General features: G+C 41.5%; 3 protein-coding genes across 6 annotated transcripts in view; 2 read left to right on the top strand and 1 right to left on the bottom strand.

Moving 5' to 3' along the window:
* Nucleotides 1-10,349, top strand: part of PLCB2 (phospholipase C beta 2) — a 72,596-nt gene extending 62,247 nt beyond the window's left edge. The window contains exons 29-33 of one of the 2 annotated variants that reach the window (XM_088145447.1): nt 1,255-1,347; nt 2,580-2,637; nt 4,079-4,165; nt 4,841-5,118; nt 8,342-10,349. In XM_088145447.1, the coding sequence (XP_088001573.1) occupies nt 1,255-1,347; nt 2,580-2,637; nt 4,079-4,165; nt 4,841-5,118; nt 8,342-8,357 (532 nt within the window). In that variant the 3' untranslated portion in view covers nt 8,358-10,349. Of the gene's footprint in view, nt 1-1,254; nt 1,348-2,579; nt 2,638-4,078; nt 4,166-4,840; nt 5,453-8,341 lie in introns of those variants that run through there. The other variant, XM_088145448.1, reaches the window with a different exon arrangement.
* Nucleotides 10,350-13,572: 3,223 nt separating this feature from the next.
* Nucleotides 13,573-14,842, top strand: ANKRD63 (ankyrin repeat domain 63). The gene has a single exon (XM_088145078.1). It carries the CDS (start codon nt 13,604-13,606, stop codon nt 14,387-14,389), a length of 786 nt encoding a protein of 261 aa, XP_088001204.1. The 5' UTR covers nt 13,573-13,603; the 3' UTR covers nt 14,390-14,842.
* Nucleotides 14,843-19,800: 4,958 nt separating this feature from the next.
* Nucleotides 19,801-21,973, bottom strand: part of PAK6 (p21 (RAC1) activated kinase 6) — a 42,362-nt gene continuing 40,189 nt past the window's right edge. For 2 of the 3 annotated variants that reach the window (XM_088145445.1, XM_088145446.1), the window contains one exon: nt 19,801-21,463. In XM_088145445.1, coding sequence (XP_088001571.1) covers nt 21,296-21,463 — 168 coding nt within the window. In that variant the 3' untranslated portion in view covers nt 19,801-21,295. The remainder of the gene's footprint in view (nt 21,464-21,973) is intronic. The other variant, XM_025172499.2, reaches the window with a different exon arrangement.

Below are 21,973 nucleotides of genomic sequence, written 5' to 3'. Positions count from 1 at the left end.
CCCACTGATGAATCCAAAATGCTGCCCAACTTGTTGCATGCAGAAAATCAGAGATTATTGCATTAATGGGCAAAGCAGATCACATATCAGCAACATACAGAGCCTCTGAGTGGCAACTGTCCACCTAACCATACAGGGCCAAATAATGAGTTGACTTAACTCCATTTATCAACATATCTCTTAGTTCATAAATTGGTATGACAATTTATCTTTATTTTGCTCTGAATGGCTATCTGGAAAAAAAAATGACATTCAGAAAGTTCTAAGTTATTAGAAGAACTTCTTTATTCAGAGTAAGGAATTTGAGTGGGTGAATGGGAAACTGAACACCCAAGGAATGGGAACTGAATCCATAAGAGCCCTGCTAGCTCATTTCTCTAGTACAGCCTTCTGTCCTTCCCTAAGAAGCCCACCATCAGCATACCAATACAAGAATACCTTCCTATTCATTCCTCTGCAAATGATATTGATAGGCATAAATCTTGCTTTCTTAAGATAATACATAGCTGTCATGAATAAACGCTGTTGAGATAGATGATGATGATGATGATGATGATGGTAGATAGATAGATAGATAGATAGATAGATAGATAGATAGATAGATAGATAGATAATAGGATCACATATTTTTATTAGTCTGGAATCTCCCCATACTCACCTTTATTGGATGATTCTGAGTTCTAGAATGATGGGAAGGAGTTGTTTCTTTTTCTAAGCTAAAATATTATACACAGGGGACTTGCTCCAGCCTAGGCATTTGTGGGGGGAAGTAGTTCCTCTGAATATCTGGAGGCTGGCTTCTTTAAAAACAGTCAGAAATCCAATTATCAGTGCTGAAATTGAATTGTGCAATGGATGCAATGATTTCAAGTAAACCCCATGAATTCACTGGTTGCTCCATACTGAATCAGCACAGTAGTGTAAAGGTCTTCTCTGGTTGGGCTATACCAGCATGCCAACAGTAAACTAATCAATCACTACTCAGAGGAAGCTGAAAATGTGAAGCCTAAGACAATCGTCAGGTGGGATCAGTATAATGCATATGGCTTTCCTCTCATGCCACTAGGAACGTGTCTTGAGCAACAAACATTTTCAGTCTAGTAAACAAAGAGGTTTAGATTGGGGGGGAGGGTTAATCTGTGCTTCATAGCCTTGAAACCGTCTGTGACATGAGTAGAAAAGGAGAGGGCATTTAATCTTAATCAAGATATATTGTTAAATCTGTAAACTTGAGCTGATTGTCTTCCTCTACAGTGACACTAAAGAAATGAAAAAGAAACTAGAGGCGAAGAGACTGGACAAAATCCAAGCCGTGGTTAAGAATGCTGATAAGGGTGCTCAGGAAAGGTATTTTTGACTCCACCCCCAAATGTAGCTCATTTCTGCTGAATTAGTGATTTTTAATGAAAAGGGCAATTATTAAATAAATGCAAAGGGGTTGTCATGTGAACTGCATTTAATACTTAAACCAAATTTTAATCTGGTCTTGCCCACTTTCTGGAGCAAGACGTCCAGCATACCACACAGCACCAAGTTTGACTCTCCACCTGAAAAACGGTTTGCACGCTCCTGATCTGGAGTCAAGGCTGCTTTTGCAGATCTTTCTACCACGAGAGAGAAGCCATTCTCCTCACTTGAGAATTTAAAACTTGAGAAAGGTAGGGAGGTCTGGGCATCACCTTAATACATAGTTAATATGATCTACAGCAGATGTCAGGCTGACCTACTCTCTCTTTCCTCCTTCTCCTGCCGCAGAACTGCAAGATGACTGGAAGCATTTATTTCTAGTTTTGGTTAACTGTAATTTGTTGTGCATGACAAGTAGCAGGGATGTCTGTGAGGGTGAGGAGATGTACGTGTAAAAAAAATCAAGATGTTAGTCATGCCTGCCCATCTCCTCTCCAGCATAGTTATGAATGAAAATGGCTTCCATATTCCATCAATCCTAGTTGAGCACTTCTAAATCCTCAGTATGGATAATGTTACTTATGGTTTGTTTTAACATAAGCAAACTTGATAACCTATGACTTGAATTTGGATCATTTGATGAGATGGAGGAAAGGAGATGGGAAGAAACACAAGCCCAAAGCTTCCTGTTGTGTATTTTCATCATATTCAGCAACAGTCTCTGTAAATTACAGTAGCTGTGTCCGGCAGATTCAAAATATCTGCTTTTCTTTCCCTTGGCTTGCCAATATGCTGCTTTTTCACTTCAGTCAGTCTGCTAATGACCAGTATTTCAGTCAGAGGGCTTTGTTGTGAGGACATGTCCTCAACAAACAGTAAGGAGCCCATCTCGGCACCAGGCAAGAAGGGTGCGTGGATGAACCCGTAGCCTGTAAGTGCTCAAGCGATTAGTATAATTTAGCTAGCCCTAGACTAGAGTTCGTAGGATGGTTCTTTCTAACATAGTGCCTTTTGCAGACAAAAAGTGTTCATTTTTTCTATATGGAAATTCTTTCTGTTTTAAGTGATTACATATGACATGAAACCATTTTGTCTAGCTGATGCCTTAAAAACAATCTAAACTGTAAATTTTAACTCCTGATACATAGGCTTTTTATTTCTTTTTCCTAAAGGTTAAAAAGAGAAATCAATAATGCACATATTCAGGAAGTTGTAAAAGCAGTCAAGCGGGTAAGTATCTTTCTGGATCCTTTCTGTAGTCGCCTCTAAAAGAACAGTTATTAGGCCTGTCCCACTGACTTGTGCAAATGCTGGGCTCAGTGATTTACAAATGCTCCTAATCTAGATGTAGGGTCCTAATCCAAGGGGGCTCCCTCCCACAGTCCCCTAGAACAAAGGACGGACTTATTCTTGCCCTCTTCATTCATAACTATGCTGGAGAGGAGCATAGGGTCTAAGACCCTCACTTAGAAAATCATCTGTATTTCACTTCTCTCTTTTGGAATATTTCCAAAGCTATATTCCCACTGCAGTACTTTGTATGATGCCTGGAGTAGTTTCAAACCATACATTGCAGTGGCCTCAGTACCTATGGCTCTGTGATGTTTCATCCCTATTTTCATCTTTTTCCTGTGATTTGTGTGGATGTTAAAACATGCTGACGTTTTCAAATTTTAGACGTTTATGCATCTGGGGTCCAGGGTGACGTACAATGGTGGACAAGTGCAATTATTCATTATAAATAGAATAAAAATCCATATAAACAAATTAAAAGTAGATTAAAGTCATAACATGAACAAACAAAAAACAGAATAAATAAGTACATTTATTTTAGTACTTTTCCAGCTGATCAACTTTTCCAGTTGATCAACTAGTAAATATTAAGGTCATTGCCTGATAATCTTCATAGGGCAAATTTTAATTCATTGATGTTATTTTCACAACTTAACCTAATTGACAGAGTTATCTGAGCCTCCTGACTGAATAATTGCAGAGGAGCAAGTATATGAGGAAAGTCATTATGATTTTCAAGTTGGAAGAGAAGCAGGTGATCATTTGCCTCCTCCCCTTGCCTTGGTCAGGCAGTCACACAATGCTTCTCACTGCCTTAAGACATTCCAAATGATCATTTGCACATGAGACAAACTGACCTCAGGTCAGCTGTCTAGGGCAGTGTTTCTCAACCTTGGCTGCTTTAAGCTGTGTGGACTTCAACTCCCAGAATTCCCCAGCCAGCATGTCCACACAGCTTAAAGCGGCCAAGGTTGAGAAACACTGGTCTAAGGGTGACTACTCATAATGTTTTATGCTGAGAAAAATAAAATCGGGATCGAAGTGTTAAGAAACTAAGAAAAAAGGGGACAGAAGCATATGGTACCTCCTTATCACCTATGACTCAGAGTCTAAATCAACATAGTCATTGGTTTTAACACTGAGGATTAGGTAATAGGCAAAGCATTCTAATAATACATAGTAGCCAAAAAAGCAGTTGTGATATGTCTGGTACTTAACCATCATGGGATTTGGGGCTTGGAGAGGACAAGGATGGATTGGGAGCTAAAGTACACTGCAGACTTCATGGTATTGTTGTACCTATAGAATGATATTGTTCCATTTATATAATTGTATGCAAGGTTATTCCTTCTAACATAAATCTTTCTCCTGCTTCAAGATGAATGAGAAACAGTCAAGGCACCAACAAGTCCTGGAAGCAAAGCAGTCAACCTGCCTAGGAAAGATCAAGGAAAAGGAAAGCCAGGTATCTCATGGCCAATTGACAACCAATGGTCTTTGAGGGTTCGTGGTGAAGCAGGAGGTCTGGAATAACCCCAATGGATTCCCAACTTACTGCCCTTCAGAAGTGTTGGAATTGCAACTTCCAGCACAGCCCAGTCAGCATGGCCAAAGCAGAAGACTTAATATGTGGAGGGTGATAGTTTGGGGAAGGCTGAGGTAGCCTAATCCCTGCCCTCCAGTCCTCTACTTATTAAGCAGCATTTGCGCCATACAGTTGCATCCACCTCCCTGAAGATTCATTCATGAAATCCTATTTGTTCGGAGCCACTAAGAGAGAGCATGAATAAACAAACTACTTAGGTCTTGGTGAAGCTTTTCTTTTTCACTGGAGTGCAATTTTCTTAGAGACTACTGTACAGTGCATGAGGAAAAGAAGTTTGACCCTTTCATCCCCCTCCATGTCAGCAAGAGGGGGGAAGTTTTCTCATAGGCCCCAGTGGGAATTATTTTCTCCCCACACCCATAATTACAGCAGAAGGATGGAAAAGGGGTAATTTCCACAGGGATCTTGTCCTCAGAGAGGAGGAGTATTTTTTTTCTTTTAATTTGGCTTTGTTAAAAGACACATAGTTGAATTTGTAAACATGCCACAAACAGACAGGTTTCTCCGCTGTGAACTTTTTCTGTCTTTCTGCAGCTCCAGCAGGAGGCATTTGCCGAGTATGAAGACAAGATGAAATCTATCAGTGCAGAGGTGCAAGATTTAGTGAAGAACTGTATGAAAGTTTCTTGCCCTGTGGAAGCTGACATGGCAAAGAGAGAGGCCCTCAGGGCTGCCAGTGAGGGAGACCAAGGGCTAAACCAACAGCTATATGAGAACCTGGTGACCGCTGAGACTCTAAGATATGCAACTGAGGTGGTAAAGGAGGATGTCATCGTGGCTGAAGAATCCACGGATGCTCAGGACAGCAGATTGTAAGACTCAGTGGAACTCTTATTTTAAAGTTCCCATATTTTTGAAATAAGTTTCATTTTATATCAGACATTATAGCTCCACAGAACTTAATGGAATATCTGTTACTGTTACCCAACTTGCATAAATAATTGGACATTTTGATTTGGCAGATTTATATCTACACAGAAGTTTTCACTCTACTTAATCCGCCGCTAAAATCCAGCACCAAAAGATATTGGTCACTACTATCACAACACAGAATGAGCCCTATTGGCTGGATTTGAATAACAGCCAGCTATGGCTGGTGTGGGTCTTCCGGGCTGTGTGGCCATGGTCTTGAAGTTTTGTTTCCTAATGTTTCGCCAGCACCTGTGATCGGCATTGAACTGCTCCTGTCTGTGCTCCTGCACTCTGAAGATGCCGGTCACAGGTGCTGGCGAAACGTTAGGAAACAAAACTTCAAGACCACGGCCACACAGCCCGGAAGACCCACACCAGCCATCGTATGCCGGCCGTGAAAGCCTTCAACAATACAACAGCCAGCTAGTTCAGCTTCTCAGCTCTCCAGCTGCTTTTGGACAGGCATGAAGGCAAGAGCTACAGTGTCTCAAAAATCAATCTTGCTTTGAAGCAGTTTCAAGTCCAAGCTCAGCTGCCAAATGGAAAATGGTGAGGGGGTGATCAGCAGGACAGAACACCAGTTCTGGAGTGGAAGACACCACATATAGAGATGCCCAAACTGATGTTTCAGCAGCTACCACCCTCCCCATCAGAAGATTTTCCCACAATACAATGGAGTGCTGATAACACCCAGCTTATTCTATTAATCAAATTCTCCACATAGTGAAGAGGGATCACTTCCAAAGTCTCACACATACTAGCCGATTCCAGGAAAACAGTTATGTAGAAGTTCTTTACAGCATTCAGTAGACAACTCTGAAGCATCTCAAAATTCCCAACACAATGGAGGTCAGCCACAGTGCAGGGAAAATTGTACCGTTTCCATTTATCTAAACTGAGCCTGATTGAAAAACAAGATTTATTTCCTGATCAGAGAGGACTCTTTTCCAGGTTTGGCTGCTTTCTTAGACCACTTTTGTTGTGGGACATCAGCTGGCTCAACATCTTAAAGGAGGACAGAAAGCCAGCAGAAAACAGCAGACATAGGTCTCTTAAGCTGAACCCAGCCAATTATTCCAAATTGCTCTTTACACTCCAGCTTCTACCCAGAAACACCGTAAAATCCATACACATGAATTGCCACAAAGGGATCCTTCATCATAAAGTCTTTGTGGCAAAATGCAGCAGCTGAACACTGTTTGCCATCCAATCATGTAATCACCCAGGCATACATTCTGTCCTGGCACTCTGATAAACCAGTTGGGAGAGATGGGTTTTACCTTTTCACAGAGCAGTTCTCATGAGGGACAGTCAGGAGCTTACAGGCTAAACTGGGTGCAGGAAAAGAGGTGGATGACAAACCAAGATAAACCAGGCAGCTTTGGAGCTGTTGAAGTTTTGCTTATTCCAGAGTGGATTCGAGACCACTGAAGTGTTCCAGCATGGGCCAGGAGAGGACTGCTGTTCCGGGGTGGCCTGATGGCCTCGAAGCTCTGTTCTCTCCAGATATTGTGACAGGATGTTCATCCTAGAATGTCTTGGTTTTTTTCTGGCTGGTCTTAATTTTATGTCCAGTTTGGGGGTGGGGTGTGAGAAGAATCAAACACTGAGATTTGTAAGAGGCACAGTTTGTAGTACCAAAGCTTGCCTCTTTCCAGCCATGTTGGTAGGTCAGTCAGACTTTTTTTTAGATGCAGTTCTGTGAGCAGCAAAAAGGCAATCTCAGTATTGCTGTCCCAACTGTGAAACAAGTTGAAAAACAATTACCTCTACCAAGAGGAATGTATTATACAAACCCAGCTGCTCTCCTGTCAATCAAAGCAGTTACCCAGGCATATTTAATAATTTGCAATATGTGCCAGTGCACAAGATTTCACTGTCATTTGTCATCTTTCACAAAACCAGAAGGCATCTATGATGCCTGGAGAACTGCAGCTGAAATTACTGTCCAGTGGATGTTTTGAGAGAACCATGTTTTCCCAAAAGAAATAGATGGCTGTTATTCATGCCAGGGAATGGCAAAAGCAACCCTTAAATGGGGGAGGGGGAGAGAGAAAGAGAGCGTGCATGCGCACACATGTACATGCATGTTACAAATATGAAACAATTGTGCAAACAGTAGTTCGTGAGATTTTCTTCAGCTTAGGAATGCATCTGAATTCTTGATTAAAATGATAGAGATCCACACAAATTCATTCAAGATTAATTAGTGCAACCATCAAATCTAACCTAGGGACATAGTGGCATCCTAGCAGTACTATTAGATCCTGGCCTCCGGGCAAAAGGTCAAGGCCTGATGTGCTCCAGGAGCAACCCAAACATCTGCAGACAAAAGCTACACCCTTGGATTAAAAAAGGAAGAAATCCAGCTCTGCAATGATTGTCATAGCAGCTCTTAAGATACCCACTGACCCGATTTTGCCTCTGCAGAGCCCAGGTGAACTTTCTGAGAGGTCAAGGTGTTAGAAAGCCATCTTACAACTTTGCTAAGGAATACTCACGTACCAGATACTCTCAGTAAGATATTTCTTCATTTATAAAATTTAAGAAAATATTGTGCCACGAGAGGAAAATGGCGGAGAATCCCTGCTCAGTTAATGCCTTTGAGTTAGCTTCTGTCTACCATCACATACTTAGCAAAAGATATGGCTTCTTGACACCAGCCTGTGAGTTTTTCCAGAGGAGCAGCTTGAATGGAAGAAGGAAAGAAAAATATGCTAACTGGACAAACTTGGAAGACAGACAGTAGCTGCAGAGGGTGGCACACTGGGGCCCTTCTCCAGGACTCTTAATCCTAGCAAGTCATTGGCCTTTCATAAAAAAGTATGAAACTGTCCCACCACCAACATTCATGCATGTATTTTTTTAGTACTTTATTTTTTTAAGGGGAAGAGGGCTTTTTAAAGTACAGTTTAGAGTTTGAAAAGAAGCAGAGAAATTTCTTGTTGACAAACTGGCAGAAAAGGTCATCAGCCTCATAATAGGCCATATTTCTAATGCATTTATCCATTCTCCAACTCCAAACAAACTCAAACCTTGAAGGGCTAAAATGAATTGACTGCAATACAAGTGTTTCTAGACTGGCCATTTGTTCTAAAATATTGTTTCTATCATCACCTCTAGAAATATGAAGGATTAGAACTGGAAGATTCAATGGACGGAACAGTCTTCATACAATGTATCTGAGAAAGGAAGAATCCACTCAAGTAGAAATAATTGCGTCCCCTCATAAGGCTCAGAAATGATTGCTAAGATGCTTGGAAATTCCTTAACATTGTAACGATTTATTCAGTTTGTCAACAAAAAATATGCCTTTTTTACAAATGTATGCTTTTAATTTTTTCCAAAATTAAAACATTACATTAATTAAAAAAACATTTATTGAATATTACATTAAGGTGTTATGTGTATGTATGTATGCATGACTGCCAGGTTACCCTCTAAGTGCATTGGATCACAAATCCCATATTCCCCAGAAGCAAAATCAACAGTGCCAGATCAGGGAAAGCTGGACTGGATTAGCCAATCACACAAGATTGGATTGGAATGATCTACATCTTTCAGGGAGGGAGTGGTCTCTGTGTTATGATATTATATACACAATATACATTGCTGTTACGGAATGCATTTTTATTTGAAACAGATTTTTTCTTTAGTGCTGTATTAACAGCTGCCTCCTTTTCCTCTTCTTGTTAAATACCTAGACAGGAATTTAATTTCCAATTCTATTACAGAGCCAGTGGGCAACTAGGGTTCTTCGAATACTGCTGGATTAGGAGGTTCAAGCAGCCAGCCAAACAGTGGAGAATGCCAGGGCTGTACTTGAACAACATCACTTCCCCATCCCTTCAGTAACAGCTACTAGCAAAAAAATACTGCTTTCATGAGATATATAATCAGTACTCCATTGGGCTTTATATGCTTTGAAGTGAGATAGGATCTTATTTAATCTTTTTTCATCTGGGGACTGCTGGATCACATGGAAAATCAACAGCAAGAGACTAACTTCATCCCAGGAGGGTAACAATAACAACAACTAGAATAATCATCACAACATAGGAAATGAGGGGGGGGTGTCACTCTATTATTGAATTAATCAACTGTATCAGAATTTATTACAAAGGACTAGTTAAAGTCAAAATGATAGTTGTTACATGCCCTTCAACAGTCAGTGAAGAAAGCAAACTGAAGCGAATATGTCAGTATGAAAGACTTGTGAAGAATGGGTCATTAAGTTGTTGATGTGAATCGCAAAGACGCAGCTGGTGTCAGACTGGTGTTTTATCACTTCACTTAGGCATTTCATCAGACTTATTGCAATAATACTCATGAAAGAAATAATCATGTAAATAATCATGCAGAGAAGAATATGCTATAAAGGCCGCTGTTACCAACTCATATTTAGAACTATCTGAATGCTATCTGAAGTTTGTAAAGTGATTGTTTAACAGTGCCCCATAAAATATGAAGAATTCCTATTATGAATAATTCGAACTCTGTAAAAGAACATAACCATTCATCCACAAAGCATTCAGAAGATCAGCTGACCGAGAGTGTTTCCTCCCTTACTTTTGCCATCCTTTCTCCATGGTGATTAGTAAAGTCTCCCTTGAGTCTTGAGACTCCCATGTAGTCATCTCTGGCTGACTACTGGATAAAAATCAGGCAACAATTCTTGGCAACAATACAGAAATGGTTTACCACTGGCTTCTTCTGGGATACATTTCAACTTCTTACTCTGTTCTACAGTCCTGGAATTCCACGCTTGTCTCTCTGCCAACTACTAACTGGGACTGATCCTGCTTAGCTTCTTAATGTAGACAAGGTCAGCCAAGTGCTAATCACGTGATAGACCTTTTCAACTTTTCTAAAAAGATGGTGTGATGATACTTTCTAATTATAAACAAGGCTAAAAGAACAGTATTCATCTCAAATTAATTAAGATACAGAGTGGAGGAAAGAGTTGTTGAATTAGACCTAGAATAAGATAGATATGTGCAAGATGTGACATTCAGTTCCCTATGACCTTCTGGTTAACAAGCTAGATAGATGCAAGTTGGAAGTATAACAAGTAATCCTTAAGTGAACCTGTGGACAACTATGCCAAGAGTGGGCTGTATAGAAACTTGATTAAATAAATAAATACTCAAAGCGTGCCTCCCCACAGTTCTTCATCAAATTGGAGGGAGGTATCAAGTGGAGTGTCACAAGATTTATTCCAAGGCTCTGTCTTTTTCAACATTTTTATTAATGATTCAGATGATGAGATGGAAGAAAGCTTATAAAATTTGGAGAAGACTCACACTTGAGAAGGAAACCTAATATTCTAGAAGACAGAAATAACATTCAAAATTGTCCTGGCAAGTCAATAAAGTGGTTTGAAAATAGCCGAATAAAATCTAGCAGAGGCAAATGCAAAGTTCTTCATTTAGGAAAATAAATACACAAGTACAGGATGAGACCATATTTAATATGACTATCATAATAGTTCTTATGAAAAATACCTTAGAATTCTAGTTATCACAGAATATGCATCAGCAGTGTGATATGGCTCCAAAAAAGATGTTTAGAAGTATACTCTCTAAATCTCAGAAAATAATAGCTCCACTCTATTCTGCACCAATTATATCCCACCTTGAATGTTATCCTGCACTCTAAGAAGTATTCAAACTGAAAGAGATGCAAAGATGGGCAAAAGAGTGATCGGGAGAGTAGAAATAAATCCTATGAAGATGGACTAAGAGGTTTTCCTCATCTGCGCCTGGCACAAATACGCTCTGGCAACCTCTTTTTCGTCCTGTGTCCTCATGACATTGCCTTTATCTGGTCTTTAGGCCATACCTGAGGCAGCCTTAAGTAATCCTTAGCTCTCCAGCAGTTTTTCCCATGGATATAATCAGATGCATTTGACTAACTACTTTGTTGGTGGTGCAGTCAGAAGGCCTTTAGGGAGTGGTATCATCCCAGCTCCTATTGGCCACTCTAGACTGATGGAGACATGCCCCTTCCTTCCAGTTCCTAGGGTCTATTCTTCAGGACCAGTTTGGTTTGAGCAGTGAGGAGAGTATAGAGTATGTATCTTTCAAACTGGATTCTCCCCCTGTGGGAAAAGGGAGTTTAATCCATAAGCTTTCCCACAGTGGAAAAGTGCTCTATGAAGTAGGAGAGAGCCATTGTCACCAAACAGCCTTTCCCTCTGTAACTGTCAACTGTTAAGCCTTTGAACAAAGGTTCAGCTGTTCGTTAGGCACTAGATATAGATATACAGTAGATATAGCTAAATGCCTTTTCAAAAGGAGCCTAAGAGCTCAACTTTGAAGGGGGCAGGGTTGTATAGTGTAGTGGGAGAGCAACTCCCACTTCAATGTGAAGCCTTCTCCAGGGCTGTCCAATGAATCAGGCTCCTTTTAAACACACTTCTGCAAAAGACTTGCACAAAGCCAGACCAAGTTTTGACCTAAGGCTAAATCCACCAATCTAGCCATCTGTCAAAACTCACCTATTCCCCAGCCCAGTCCACCTTGAAGAAAATGAATGATGGATCCAGTTTCCCATCAGCTGGTCATATTTCGGGGGAGGGGAGGAAAACAAAACTGGGGAATGCCCCAATCCCTTTCCTTAATTTGCTCTGAAACTACCCTGAAGACACTACCCTGAAGACACAGCACGAAACAAGCAGAATAGAGAATGGAAGCAGGGACAGCAGACGTTATGCTGGTAGTTTTCTGCTGGCTCAAGCACTCATGGACACCACTTTTAACTCTACAGTGAGGTAGGGGCTTAATGGAAACAAGCTTCCATATTGTTTTCCTGGCAACAATAGGGCTTCCCACTGCCTTCTTTCAAGGTAGTTTTTCAACTTTCCTATTTATCAGCAAAGAGCCAAAAGCAGATAACTTAAGCACTGATTACTGCTATGATAAACAGTTTTAATAAAACTTAGCACTGAGGATTCTACTGAAATCAAAGGTAAAAATGCCAGAAAATTGTAGAATTCAATGTGGACTTGCTGGTTCTGTGCTCAAGATTAGGCCAACCTGTCCCAGTTTGGAGCCCTCTATATGTTTTGGGGCCAGATGTTGGCTAGTATGTTGGCTTCGAGCACATAACTGTTGCCAACTGCTAGAAGATACTCAGCACATCCTGAGTGCATCTTGAAGACCATCCTGTATCAGATGGTTACAGGGCCTTGTTACATCTCCCATCAGTTTGCGATTAGCTCTGTACGGGTACTGAAACCAGATACAGAACCATCCTGTATCTGGTTTCAGTATCTGTACAGAGCTAAGCACAAACTGATGGGTGATATACAAGGCCTTGTCTGCGTATGCACTGATGCTGGACTTCAGCACAGGAGGATATCTTGGCAGAGAAAAAGGAGATGCAACGCAGCCAACACCGGCATAATCTCAAACCATGGAAACAGTGTTTGTTGCACTTACTGGTCCTGCTACCATCCCCCACCTGTGAGAAAGCAGAAATCAAAACCCACTCTGGTTTCTGGGCTCTGAGAATTGCACATGGGTATTACACGTGTATGCAACTCATCCTCGAACACAACCATGCAACAAAAAGGCTGAATGCATATATGCATACCCATCAAGTGACAACCAGAGCTTGCATCAAGTATCCCAGATAGCTTTTTCACATGACCTTAAAAAAAGCCTTCCCCAAGGAATTGCCCTCCAGATGTGCTGGATTACAATGTCCAGAACTCTGAGGTACAAGACCATTAACAAGGAGAGAATTAAAAAAAAAAAAAAAGTTTTGGAAGATTCCAGGTGCAGAAAGGCTGCCAAATACAATATAGGACTACCAGACCTGAGCTGCAAAAATCCAAACAACCATTAGAGGGATGCAAAGAGACAGAGAAACCTGGGCTGCCATGCAGTGATCCTGCCAATTTCTTCAGCCCAGATTTGGTAGCCCCGTGGACACAGCTGCTTTCTACTAGCCCAGTTTTGCTGCCTCCTCAGTACTGTACAACTGAGCTTAGAAGAAGACAGAGGGAAGCATTCCACCATTCAAGAATTTCCAGTTCTTCTGACTTAGACGGTCTCCCAATTACGCAGAGATCGTCAGGGACTCCGCTTGAAAAGGGGATAGCTAATCAGTCTTATGATCTTGCATTAAGCTTCCCGCCCAACCTGACAGGCGAAAGCAGGAGGGCGGGGAGCTCCTGGGGCCCGTGACTATCTCGGAGTTTGGACGACATCCTCTCCCCAGCCCGCCAACCCGAGCGCTTAACGGATCTGTCTCTCCCGGAGCGGAAAGGCGGCGATCGCCATGGAGACTTGAGGCGAGGTTATAAAGCAGATCTGGAGAGCCGCCGCCTCGAGTCACCATCAGGCACCGAACCACGGGGACCGGTAGCAGCGGGAGGCCATGCTGAAACCGCGGGACCTGGGCCCGGGGGCGTCCACACGGACTTTCCTGGAGGCCATGAACGCGGGCCGGCTGCATCTGGCGCGCTTTGTCCTGGATGCCCTCGACGGGGCCATCGTGGATTGCCAGTCAGAGCGGGGCCGTTCGCCGCTCATGTTCGCCGTTCTGTTGAAGGACCCGGCGTGGCGACTGGCCTTTGCGCGACTGCTGCTGGAGCGTCGCGCCGCGGTAAACCTGCGCGACGATGCCGGGCGCAGTGCCCTCAGTTTGGCCTGCGAGCGGGGCTATTTGGAGGTCATCAAGCTGCTGGTCCAGTACGGCGCCGACCCAGACGCAGTGGACGCGCGCGGCTGGAGCCCCCTCATGTACGCCTCCTCGCAAGGGCGGACGGCGGTGGTCGAGTGGCTCTTGCGCGCCTTCCGCCGCCTCGGGCAGCTCAGCCTCGAGCGCGCTGACCGCGCCGGCCACACCGCGCTCCAGCTAGCCGCCAGCGGGGGCCACAACCAGTGCGTGCGGGCGCTGCGAGCGGCCGGCGCCTTGATCCTCATCCTCCCGGAGCCGCAGTCTCCGGCCTGCGACGACAGCGGGGCCGCCTCTGCGGCTTCTCCCCCGCTTTACGTGGCCAGCGAGCGAGGGCTTCCACGAGACGAGGAGAGCGCGCAGGAGCAGAGATTCCGAGAAGAAGCAGGCGGCCCAGAAGCGAAGAAGGAGCCCTCGGCGACGAGAGGCCGCCCGCTGATTCGCAGGTCCACGGCGCCGGACTGTCAGAGCCTTCTCGGCTACTAATCGTGGGGGCGGGCGGGCGGTTAGAAGTGACCCGCTTTTCTTGGAGAGACGCAGCTCGTGGCAGCCGCCTGTCCTGCCCTCGCTTCATCCTGGAGGCGTCGTCCTTAGGAGTGCACCCGATCCAGCTTTGCTTGACGAATTTCTGGGGGCACAGTCCCTGCGCCCCACTCCGTCACCCGTGATGTTACTTCAGCTCGTTAGTATTTACATCACTACATCGCTAGCAGGTGGACTGGGAACTGGTGCTGGATGTAGCTTCTCGGGAAGGTTATGTTTTATTTAATAGCAAATTAGAAGTTTCTTTCTGTTCGCTTATTAAATGCACCGTATATGTACAGTCACTTTATGTATGTATTTTTATGTCTTTTCGTATCAAAGCTATGCAATATTTTGTTTATCAATACTGTCCCCTCAAATCTCAGCTCATCTCTTCCTCTGAAATAAAAGGACTGAAAGTGCTTAGCGTCAAAATCTGCTCTCATGGAGGTTTTCTGGTGCGTGAAATTATCTGTTTTCTTTTCATGTTCATCAATCACTTTTCAGCCAAAGAGCAAGAAAGTCTGAAAGATCATTAATATGCATCCATGGTAGTTTCTGTGGTGATAGTGAAGATACAGTGGTGCTAATTGTGTTTGTTTATGTTATAATTTAAGTTATAAATCCCATCCCTGCCTACTAGGCACCTGGAATGATGTACTATAAAGGTAAAAATTATAGGCTTTTGTAAAACTAAATACACAGCCTCTCACAAGAAGCAGAAGAGATATAAAAACAACAGAACAATATGATAACATTTGAGAAGGGTATTAAAACAAAGTTAAAACTTAATTTTTAGCAGGAGTTTAAATGGCCATTTTTATCTTTGACATTTAATTGTTAGCAATCATTATACCAATGGAAGTGATCACATATAAACCAATATATGTGATCACATATTATACCAATGGAAGTGATCACATATAAATCTACCTTGAAAAGGGTATGAGCTCATGTTGAAGTTATTACTCTCTAAACTAGACTAATTTACCTGCTTCTTTTCATTGGTGTGTTTTTTTCCCACCTAACTTAAAGTAATTAGCATTACAAGACCATTCCTGGTTTGCAGCTGATCTCTCTGAAAGAGCCTTTTTACTTGCAGGACTTGCTGCTAGGAATTAGAGGTCTTTCAGTGTTTACAGTATTTTATGCAAAACCTTTGGGAAGTGAGGAGGATTAAAAGTATTTGTGAGCTAAGAAATGAGATTGAGACATTGGAAGTTGGAAGATGGATGGGCTTCCCCTTTCCTCCTGCCACTGTTTACCTGACATGAGCTCCCAGTGTGGCACTGGGTGGAATATGGTGCTCATGTACAGTTCCCTTGGTACTTGTCAGGCTCTCTCCCTCACCTAACTACATTGGAGAAAAGGGGAGGAGGGTTGGTATGTAGCAAAGCAAAAACAGCCAGCATTTTTGTTATTTCCAAGAATGCTTCGGGAACCCAAATGGATCTCATAAACTCTGAGGAAAGGAGAAATGATAGATGATTGGTGCCATCAAGTTGGTGTCGACTCTCAGCAACCACAAAGAGAGAGCTTCTCCAGGATGATCTGTTCCCAGCCTGAGCCTTCAAGTCTTCCAGTGGTGTACCATTGCATCTCATTCATCTACCGTGCTGCTGGTCATCCTCTTCATTACTTTCCTTCCACCTTTCCCTGATTTATAGACTTCTCAAGGGAGCATAATGTGTCCAAAGTATGATAATAAAAATAGGGCCAGCCCTCTCATAGCCACTCATTGAGAACAATATGCCTACAGCCTACCATAAAACATAAGGACCTCTGATTTAACCACCTTTTAAGCAGCTATCTTTTGAATTTAGTTGGAATCTCGAGTGGGAGGAATACAATATTTGTATTATGTCCTTTTCCCCTTTCTATGGCTGATGGTACATTTAGTGGAATGATTTCACTCAGGCCTATGGCACTGGAAAGAGTGTTAACTGATCTCCCAGTGCTGCACTTCTAAACTAAATTCTCTGCTAATTGGACTGCTTTAACCAAAGAAACATGCCAGGTGTCCTAACCCTAGGTTTCCTCTGTTATGTCTTCTTTTGCTTTGAAGGATATAGATGCACACATTCTCATGGACTAAAAGTATCTATTTTTCCAGTTATAATATTGCCACTTGGGAGATGAAGCTGCACTGATGCTGGTTGTGTTGATCAAACTCCAGATTCCATCAGCTAGCATTGGCTGATTATGTGATATCAAGTCAGCATCGACTCTTAGTGAGCGCATAGATAGATTTTCTCCAGGATGGTCTGTCCCCTGCCTGGTCCTTCAGGTCTTCATTGGCTAGCCTTGCATAAGAAATCAGTGTTGAAATTCTGAGATGGATGGTACCCTGTTCTTTAAAATTCCTGCTATAAAGATACATTATGCAGTAATAATGCAATTTAAAATCCATGCTCTCTGCTTGCCTCAATCGTTACAGATCCGCCCCCCCTTGCTGAAAGGAATTACGCTTTTTCTCTGACATTTTGAGAGTGAGCTCTGAATTTTTTTCTCTCCGTTCTTGGGGCAATGGACTATGTAGCTCTCAAAATTTACTTCAGAATCCAGTAAAACGTAGCTCTCCTAATTATGGTTCCTTCCAGTAGTGTGGGCCCTCCTAATGGAGACATAGTTCTTTTCTTATTATCTTCTATGTCCCCATGAACTATATCCCCACCCCACCCCACCTTTTCACCAGAGGGAATATACAGTGCTAGTCTGTTGACCTGAAGATGGTGCCCAGCATTTTTTTTTTTTCTTACCTTAGAGAGATTCAGTTTTGAGAAATTTGTTCCATGGGCCACTGGATTCTTCACATTCTCCCTCTGAGGACAGAGAGAGGATTCAAACGTTAGAAGGCAGGAAATAGGACCAAACTCTTTCTTCTGCCAGCTCTATGACTAATGCTGTCTCAGAAACCTTCACTTTGAAATCTCCCAAAAGAGGACATGCTGGGGAGGGATTGGACTGAACATGCCCCTAATCAAAGATGGATTTATAGCATGTGTTTAGATGGCCTAAATCTTTTTTTTTTTTCCAATTCTAAGCAAGAAGGATGGATTTTTTAAAAAAAATAAAAGCAGGGCAAGGAAGGAGAAAGAGGCAAATATCTCTGTATTCACTACTGTATTGCTTTGCTTTGTGGTAGCCATCACAAAGGCAGTAATATTGGGATATTCCATCCTTAAGCACTCCAGACAAGACCCAGAACTGTAATGTGAGGGAACAGTACAAGACTCCCTGGAAGGAAAGCTCAGAGACTGTTGAAAGCGGCCCATTTACCTTTTCAGCACTAATGGAGAAAGTGATCAACCCATAGAAAAGTAGGCTTCACCTATGCAGCTACTCTTAAAGTTGGTGACTGAAATTTTTTGGTGCTCTGGAAGGCTGAAACAAAGGTTGGTTTGGGATCTTTCCAAAACAGCAAGTTCTTAAGCTGGAGAGCTGACATATCAATCTTTCTCACTGGAGACAATGGGAGGAGGAAGAAAAACAAAGGAATTCCACCCCACCCTCCTGTTCTGACTAGCGAGGCTTGGCAAGGTTTTAAGATGCAGGTTTTGTCACTGATCTCCTTCTCTTCAGGACATAGGACTGGTCAGCTGTTTAAATTCTACTGGGCTGTGCTTCGTGCATTTTAATTATGCATATGTCCACACAGAACTTTCTAGGTAACTGGCCTGTTTTAATTTAAACAGAGTTTGTATTGTTTTCCCAGCATTCTCTAATTAAAGGACCAAGAAAATTTAGGAGATTGTAGTAGTGTGAAGCATTCTAGAACTCAGACCTCCTGATTTTTAGGCTACCATATGAACTGGACAATTCTGTTAAAATTATTACTAAAGTTACTACCTGGAATACAGCAGAATACAAACTCTTTCTCTTCCTTCCTTCCTTCCTCCCTCCCTCTCTCGCCACTGTCACACAAATGTATTTATTCATTTATTGAAGACTTATAATAGCCACCCAACTTAGATATCATAATGCTGGATGGCACCCAGAACAAAAATAAAAACATAAAAACCACAACAGAAACTCCTGGCACTCCAAAAGCAACATCCCCCCCCCCCGCCCCCATCCACATTCAAGTGTTCTGGACTCCAGCCTCACCCTTTCCCAACGTTTGCAGGAAAAGAGCCAGCTCTTCGAGGCCTTCTGGAAGGCTGGGAGGGTCTGGATCTCAGGGGAAAGGGTGTTTCACAGAGCAGGGCCACTATAGAAAAGACACACTTCCTAGGTCCCACCAGATGACAGAATTTAACCTGCCTCCAAAAGCTACTTAGATACATTTTGACACTGACCTCAGAGAATAAGAAATCCCTTTTCATGGTCAGCATGGAAGTACAAGCTGCTAGACCTTTAGAATGCCTATTTAAACAGATTAAAACCAAAACTAAAAAAAAAATCTTCCTGGTAAGCAGACTCACAGAAATTGATGTTTGCATTGGATATGGAGAAAAAACAATCTATCTGCTGTAATAACCTCCCTAGCTGTCAAATGATTAGTTAATAGACCAGATCTCTGGAGGCACTTTTCTATGTCTCTGGATCTTCTTACATGTACTATCTCTACAGTTCTTTCCCAACCTGGTGTCTTTCATAACTTCTGCCTATGGCAGTGTCAACATATTTTGAAGGTACCAGGTTGGGAAGTGGAAGGAAAGAGAAGGATGACCAGCAACAAGATCGATGAAATCAATTATAGAGTGGCAACAGGTATACAATTGGAAGAGCTGAAGGGATGATTTGATTGAATTAAAGATTAAGACTGTTAGAAGCAAAAGAAAGGAATATAAAGTTGGTTTATTCAATCAAGGTTAAAATAAGACTTTTTTTTGCAATGTTCTGGCAACCCTTTATGAGGTTTTTTTGCTGACACCAGGATTGAAAAGTTGTTTTATGGATTGCTTATAGATAAAGGATGAGATATGGGATGAAGAGATATCTGTTTAATCTTATAGGGGGTGAAGAGTTATTAAATTTACTTATATTTGTGGTGAAGGTTGGAAGTCACTTCTTTATATATTTCTTTTTTTCTTTATTGTATTCTTTTTCTCTTTTCTTGCACTTTTTATTCTTTCTTTCCATTCTCTTCTCTTTCTCTGAGTTTAGTTTGTATTAGTTTTTAGTATTGTAATTAAAATTCTTAATAAAAATTATATTTTTTAAAAAAAGAAATTGGTGGAGCTCCCTATGTGCCTTATTGCCCAGATACCTATTAATACTGTAGCCTTGGACCCTACTAGAACCTTTTGGGTTATTTTCTGTTGAACTATGTTGGCTCTTCTCCTATGTAATCTTCAGAGTTCTAGACCTGCACCTCTCCACTGGAAGTTAACCACAAAATAATCACAATTGCATGTTTTTAACTATTTCAAAACTGCAAGGTATTTATGAATAATCAAAAATCTTTTAATTTAAAACAAAAGCAAACAACTCACACACACAAAAAGAAATATTTAAGATAATTAGGCAATTTTTAAAAAAGGAACTTGCTTTGCACAGATCCTGAAACATAAATATTTTACAGCAAAAATGTCTCTAGTATTTCAAGTTTATATTTTTACACAAATCTACAATTGTGTTGGATGGGTAATCTATCATGTGAGGGCAAATTTTGAGGCAGTAGAAATCAAATTTAACCCTCTTCAAACTCCCACCCCATTTTTTTTAATAATCCTTGCAATCCACAAATACAAAACATCTGCTTCACAAGACTGAACTCCAATATATTGTAATTAACACTCCATACAATAATGCACATAATACCACTTAAGTGTCAAATGACCTTGTTCTTACACTGGTAAGATTCTCCATACAAAATTTCTGCATTGACATTAGAAAAGAATACTAAAAGTGATCTGTCTACATCCAGGATGAGCATACATTTAAAAATCTGTTCCATGCTTTCCCCTGCCTAAAAAACATGGGAGGTAGAAGGTAAATATTCTCATCTGCAAAACAGACATTTTCAGGGAAATTAACAGGATTGGTTCCACACTTTATTTACCTTGCTACAGAATTCAAAATTGGTATAAAATACTACCCAACAGCTGCCTCAATTTGCATCCATTGAGGAGTTCAGTGTATTTAGAGGGGCCCAGGATGAGTCCAGTGTACTTATAGCAAACTTGGTTCCTTATTGAGATAACCCGTGTTGCCTTCTGTTTCAGACACTGCTAGAGAAGGCACTATGTTTATATGCTGCAGAGTTTCAAGAATAAGGTTCCAGGGGACGTGTCTGCCTTGCAGCACTGCTCCCCAAAGATATTGTGTTAAGGTTATGAAATGACAGACCATTCTAAACATTTGTAAAGCTGTAGGCTCAATATTATTCATTCTTGGAAAAAGAAAGAAAAGTGCTGGAGGAATTATTTGAAAATAAATAAGGGACAAGGTCATTTTATAGCAAGTTTAAGACAACATGATGCCATTTAAAGTTAAGTGAGTGAGAATGCCTGTTGTTTAGTCACTATGAAAGAACAAAGCTCATACTTCATTCTTTCAGAAACATTGTTCCAGTTCAGTCACTATCTAATGCCTCTGGAGGTTGCAGATACATATGACCCAAGTTGCAAGAACCATCTTACATATGTTTCTAGAAATAGGAATCCAGACACTTTACAATATTCATAATATAGTAAGAATTTGTAGGAATCCAGATTTTGATTGTCTTCAGCCACAAAAAGGAAGGTAAACATTAAAAAGCAGCTAAAAGATGGTGAAAATTCCCTCTCACATTCACATCTTGGGACAGAGCCCTGCCCAGTTTCAAGCAGTGTGCACAGGGCTATGCTGTCCTTAATCCTTTCCTAATCAAGTAAGAATTTCTAGGAAAAAGGTTGCACTTTAATACTATATTCAGGTTCAAAGTCAGCAGGTAGAGGTGCGTTTCCTGTATCGCTGGATAAGGGGCACCAGGCATTCTGGAAGTCCAGTCTGAAGCAAAAAAGGGTGATCCAGGAGTTCTTGTGCTGTTGCTCGCTCTAAAGGATCTCGTGTTAACATTCGTTCCAAGAAGTCCCTTAAAACTGGAGAGGTCTGAGGAAACAAAATTTGATAGTTTAAGACATGTCATGTAGACAGTTTCAACAATACAAGGTTCTTCTAAAATTACAAATTACAGTCGCAATTGCTCCCAAAGTAATCCATAGTTCTTTTTCATAAAGTTCCAAGGTCAGAATAAACAATAAAACATTTTAACTAACGGGTTTATTATAGGGTAAGCATTTGCATTTTTTAAATATTTCCACCATTCTAGATGTTGTTTGAACAACAACAGTAAGACTGGAGTTATAATTTCCTTTGCTTTTTTTTCTGAATTCAAAATTTATGTGCACAGGCTATTACACTTGGAATCTGCATGCTCCAAATTACAGAAAGTTGTACTTGGAACTGAGGAAACCCAGGCTGAAGTCTTACTTTAACTACTCTGTCATAGTACACACACAGGTATCTCTTTCAGATCTTACACTTTGCTGTGAGGTCTAGGGATATGAAAGGATCTGGTTACATAACACTGCCATATAAATGTGCTCCCAAATAATTCAA

Source organism: Python bivittatus, unplaced genomic scaffold (assembly GCF_059951505.1).
Source record: "Python bivittatus isolate LINGU-HERP-01145 unplaced genomic scaffold, Pbiv_v1 ctg000480_np1212, whole genome shotgun sequence".
Taxonomy (NCBI): domain Eukaryota; kingdom Metazoa; phylum Chordata; class Lepidosauria; order Squamata; family Pythonidae; genus Python; species Python bivittatus.
The sequence above is the reverse complement of the archived record's forward strand: the minus strand, read 5'-3'. Positions and strand labels throughout refer to the sequence as shown.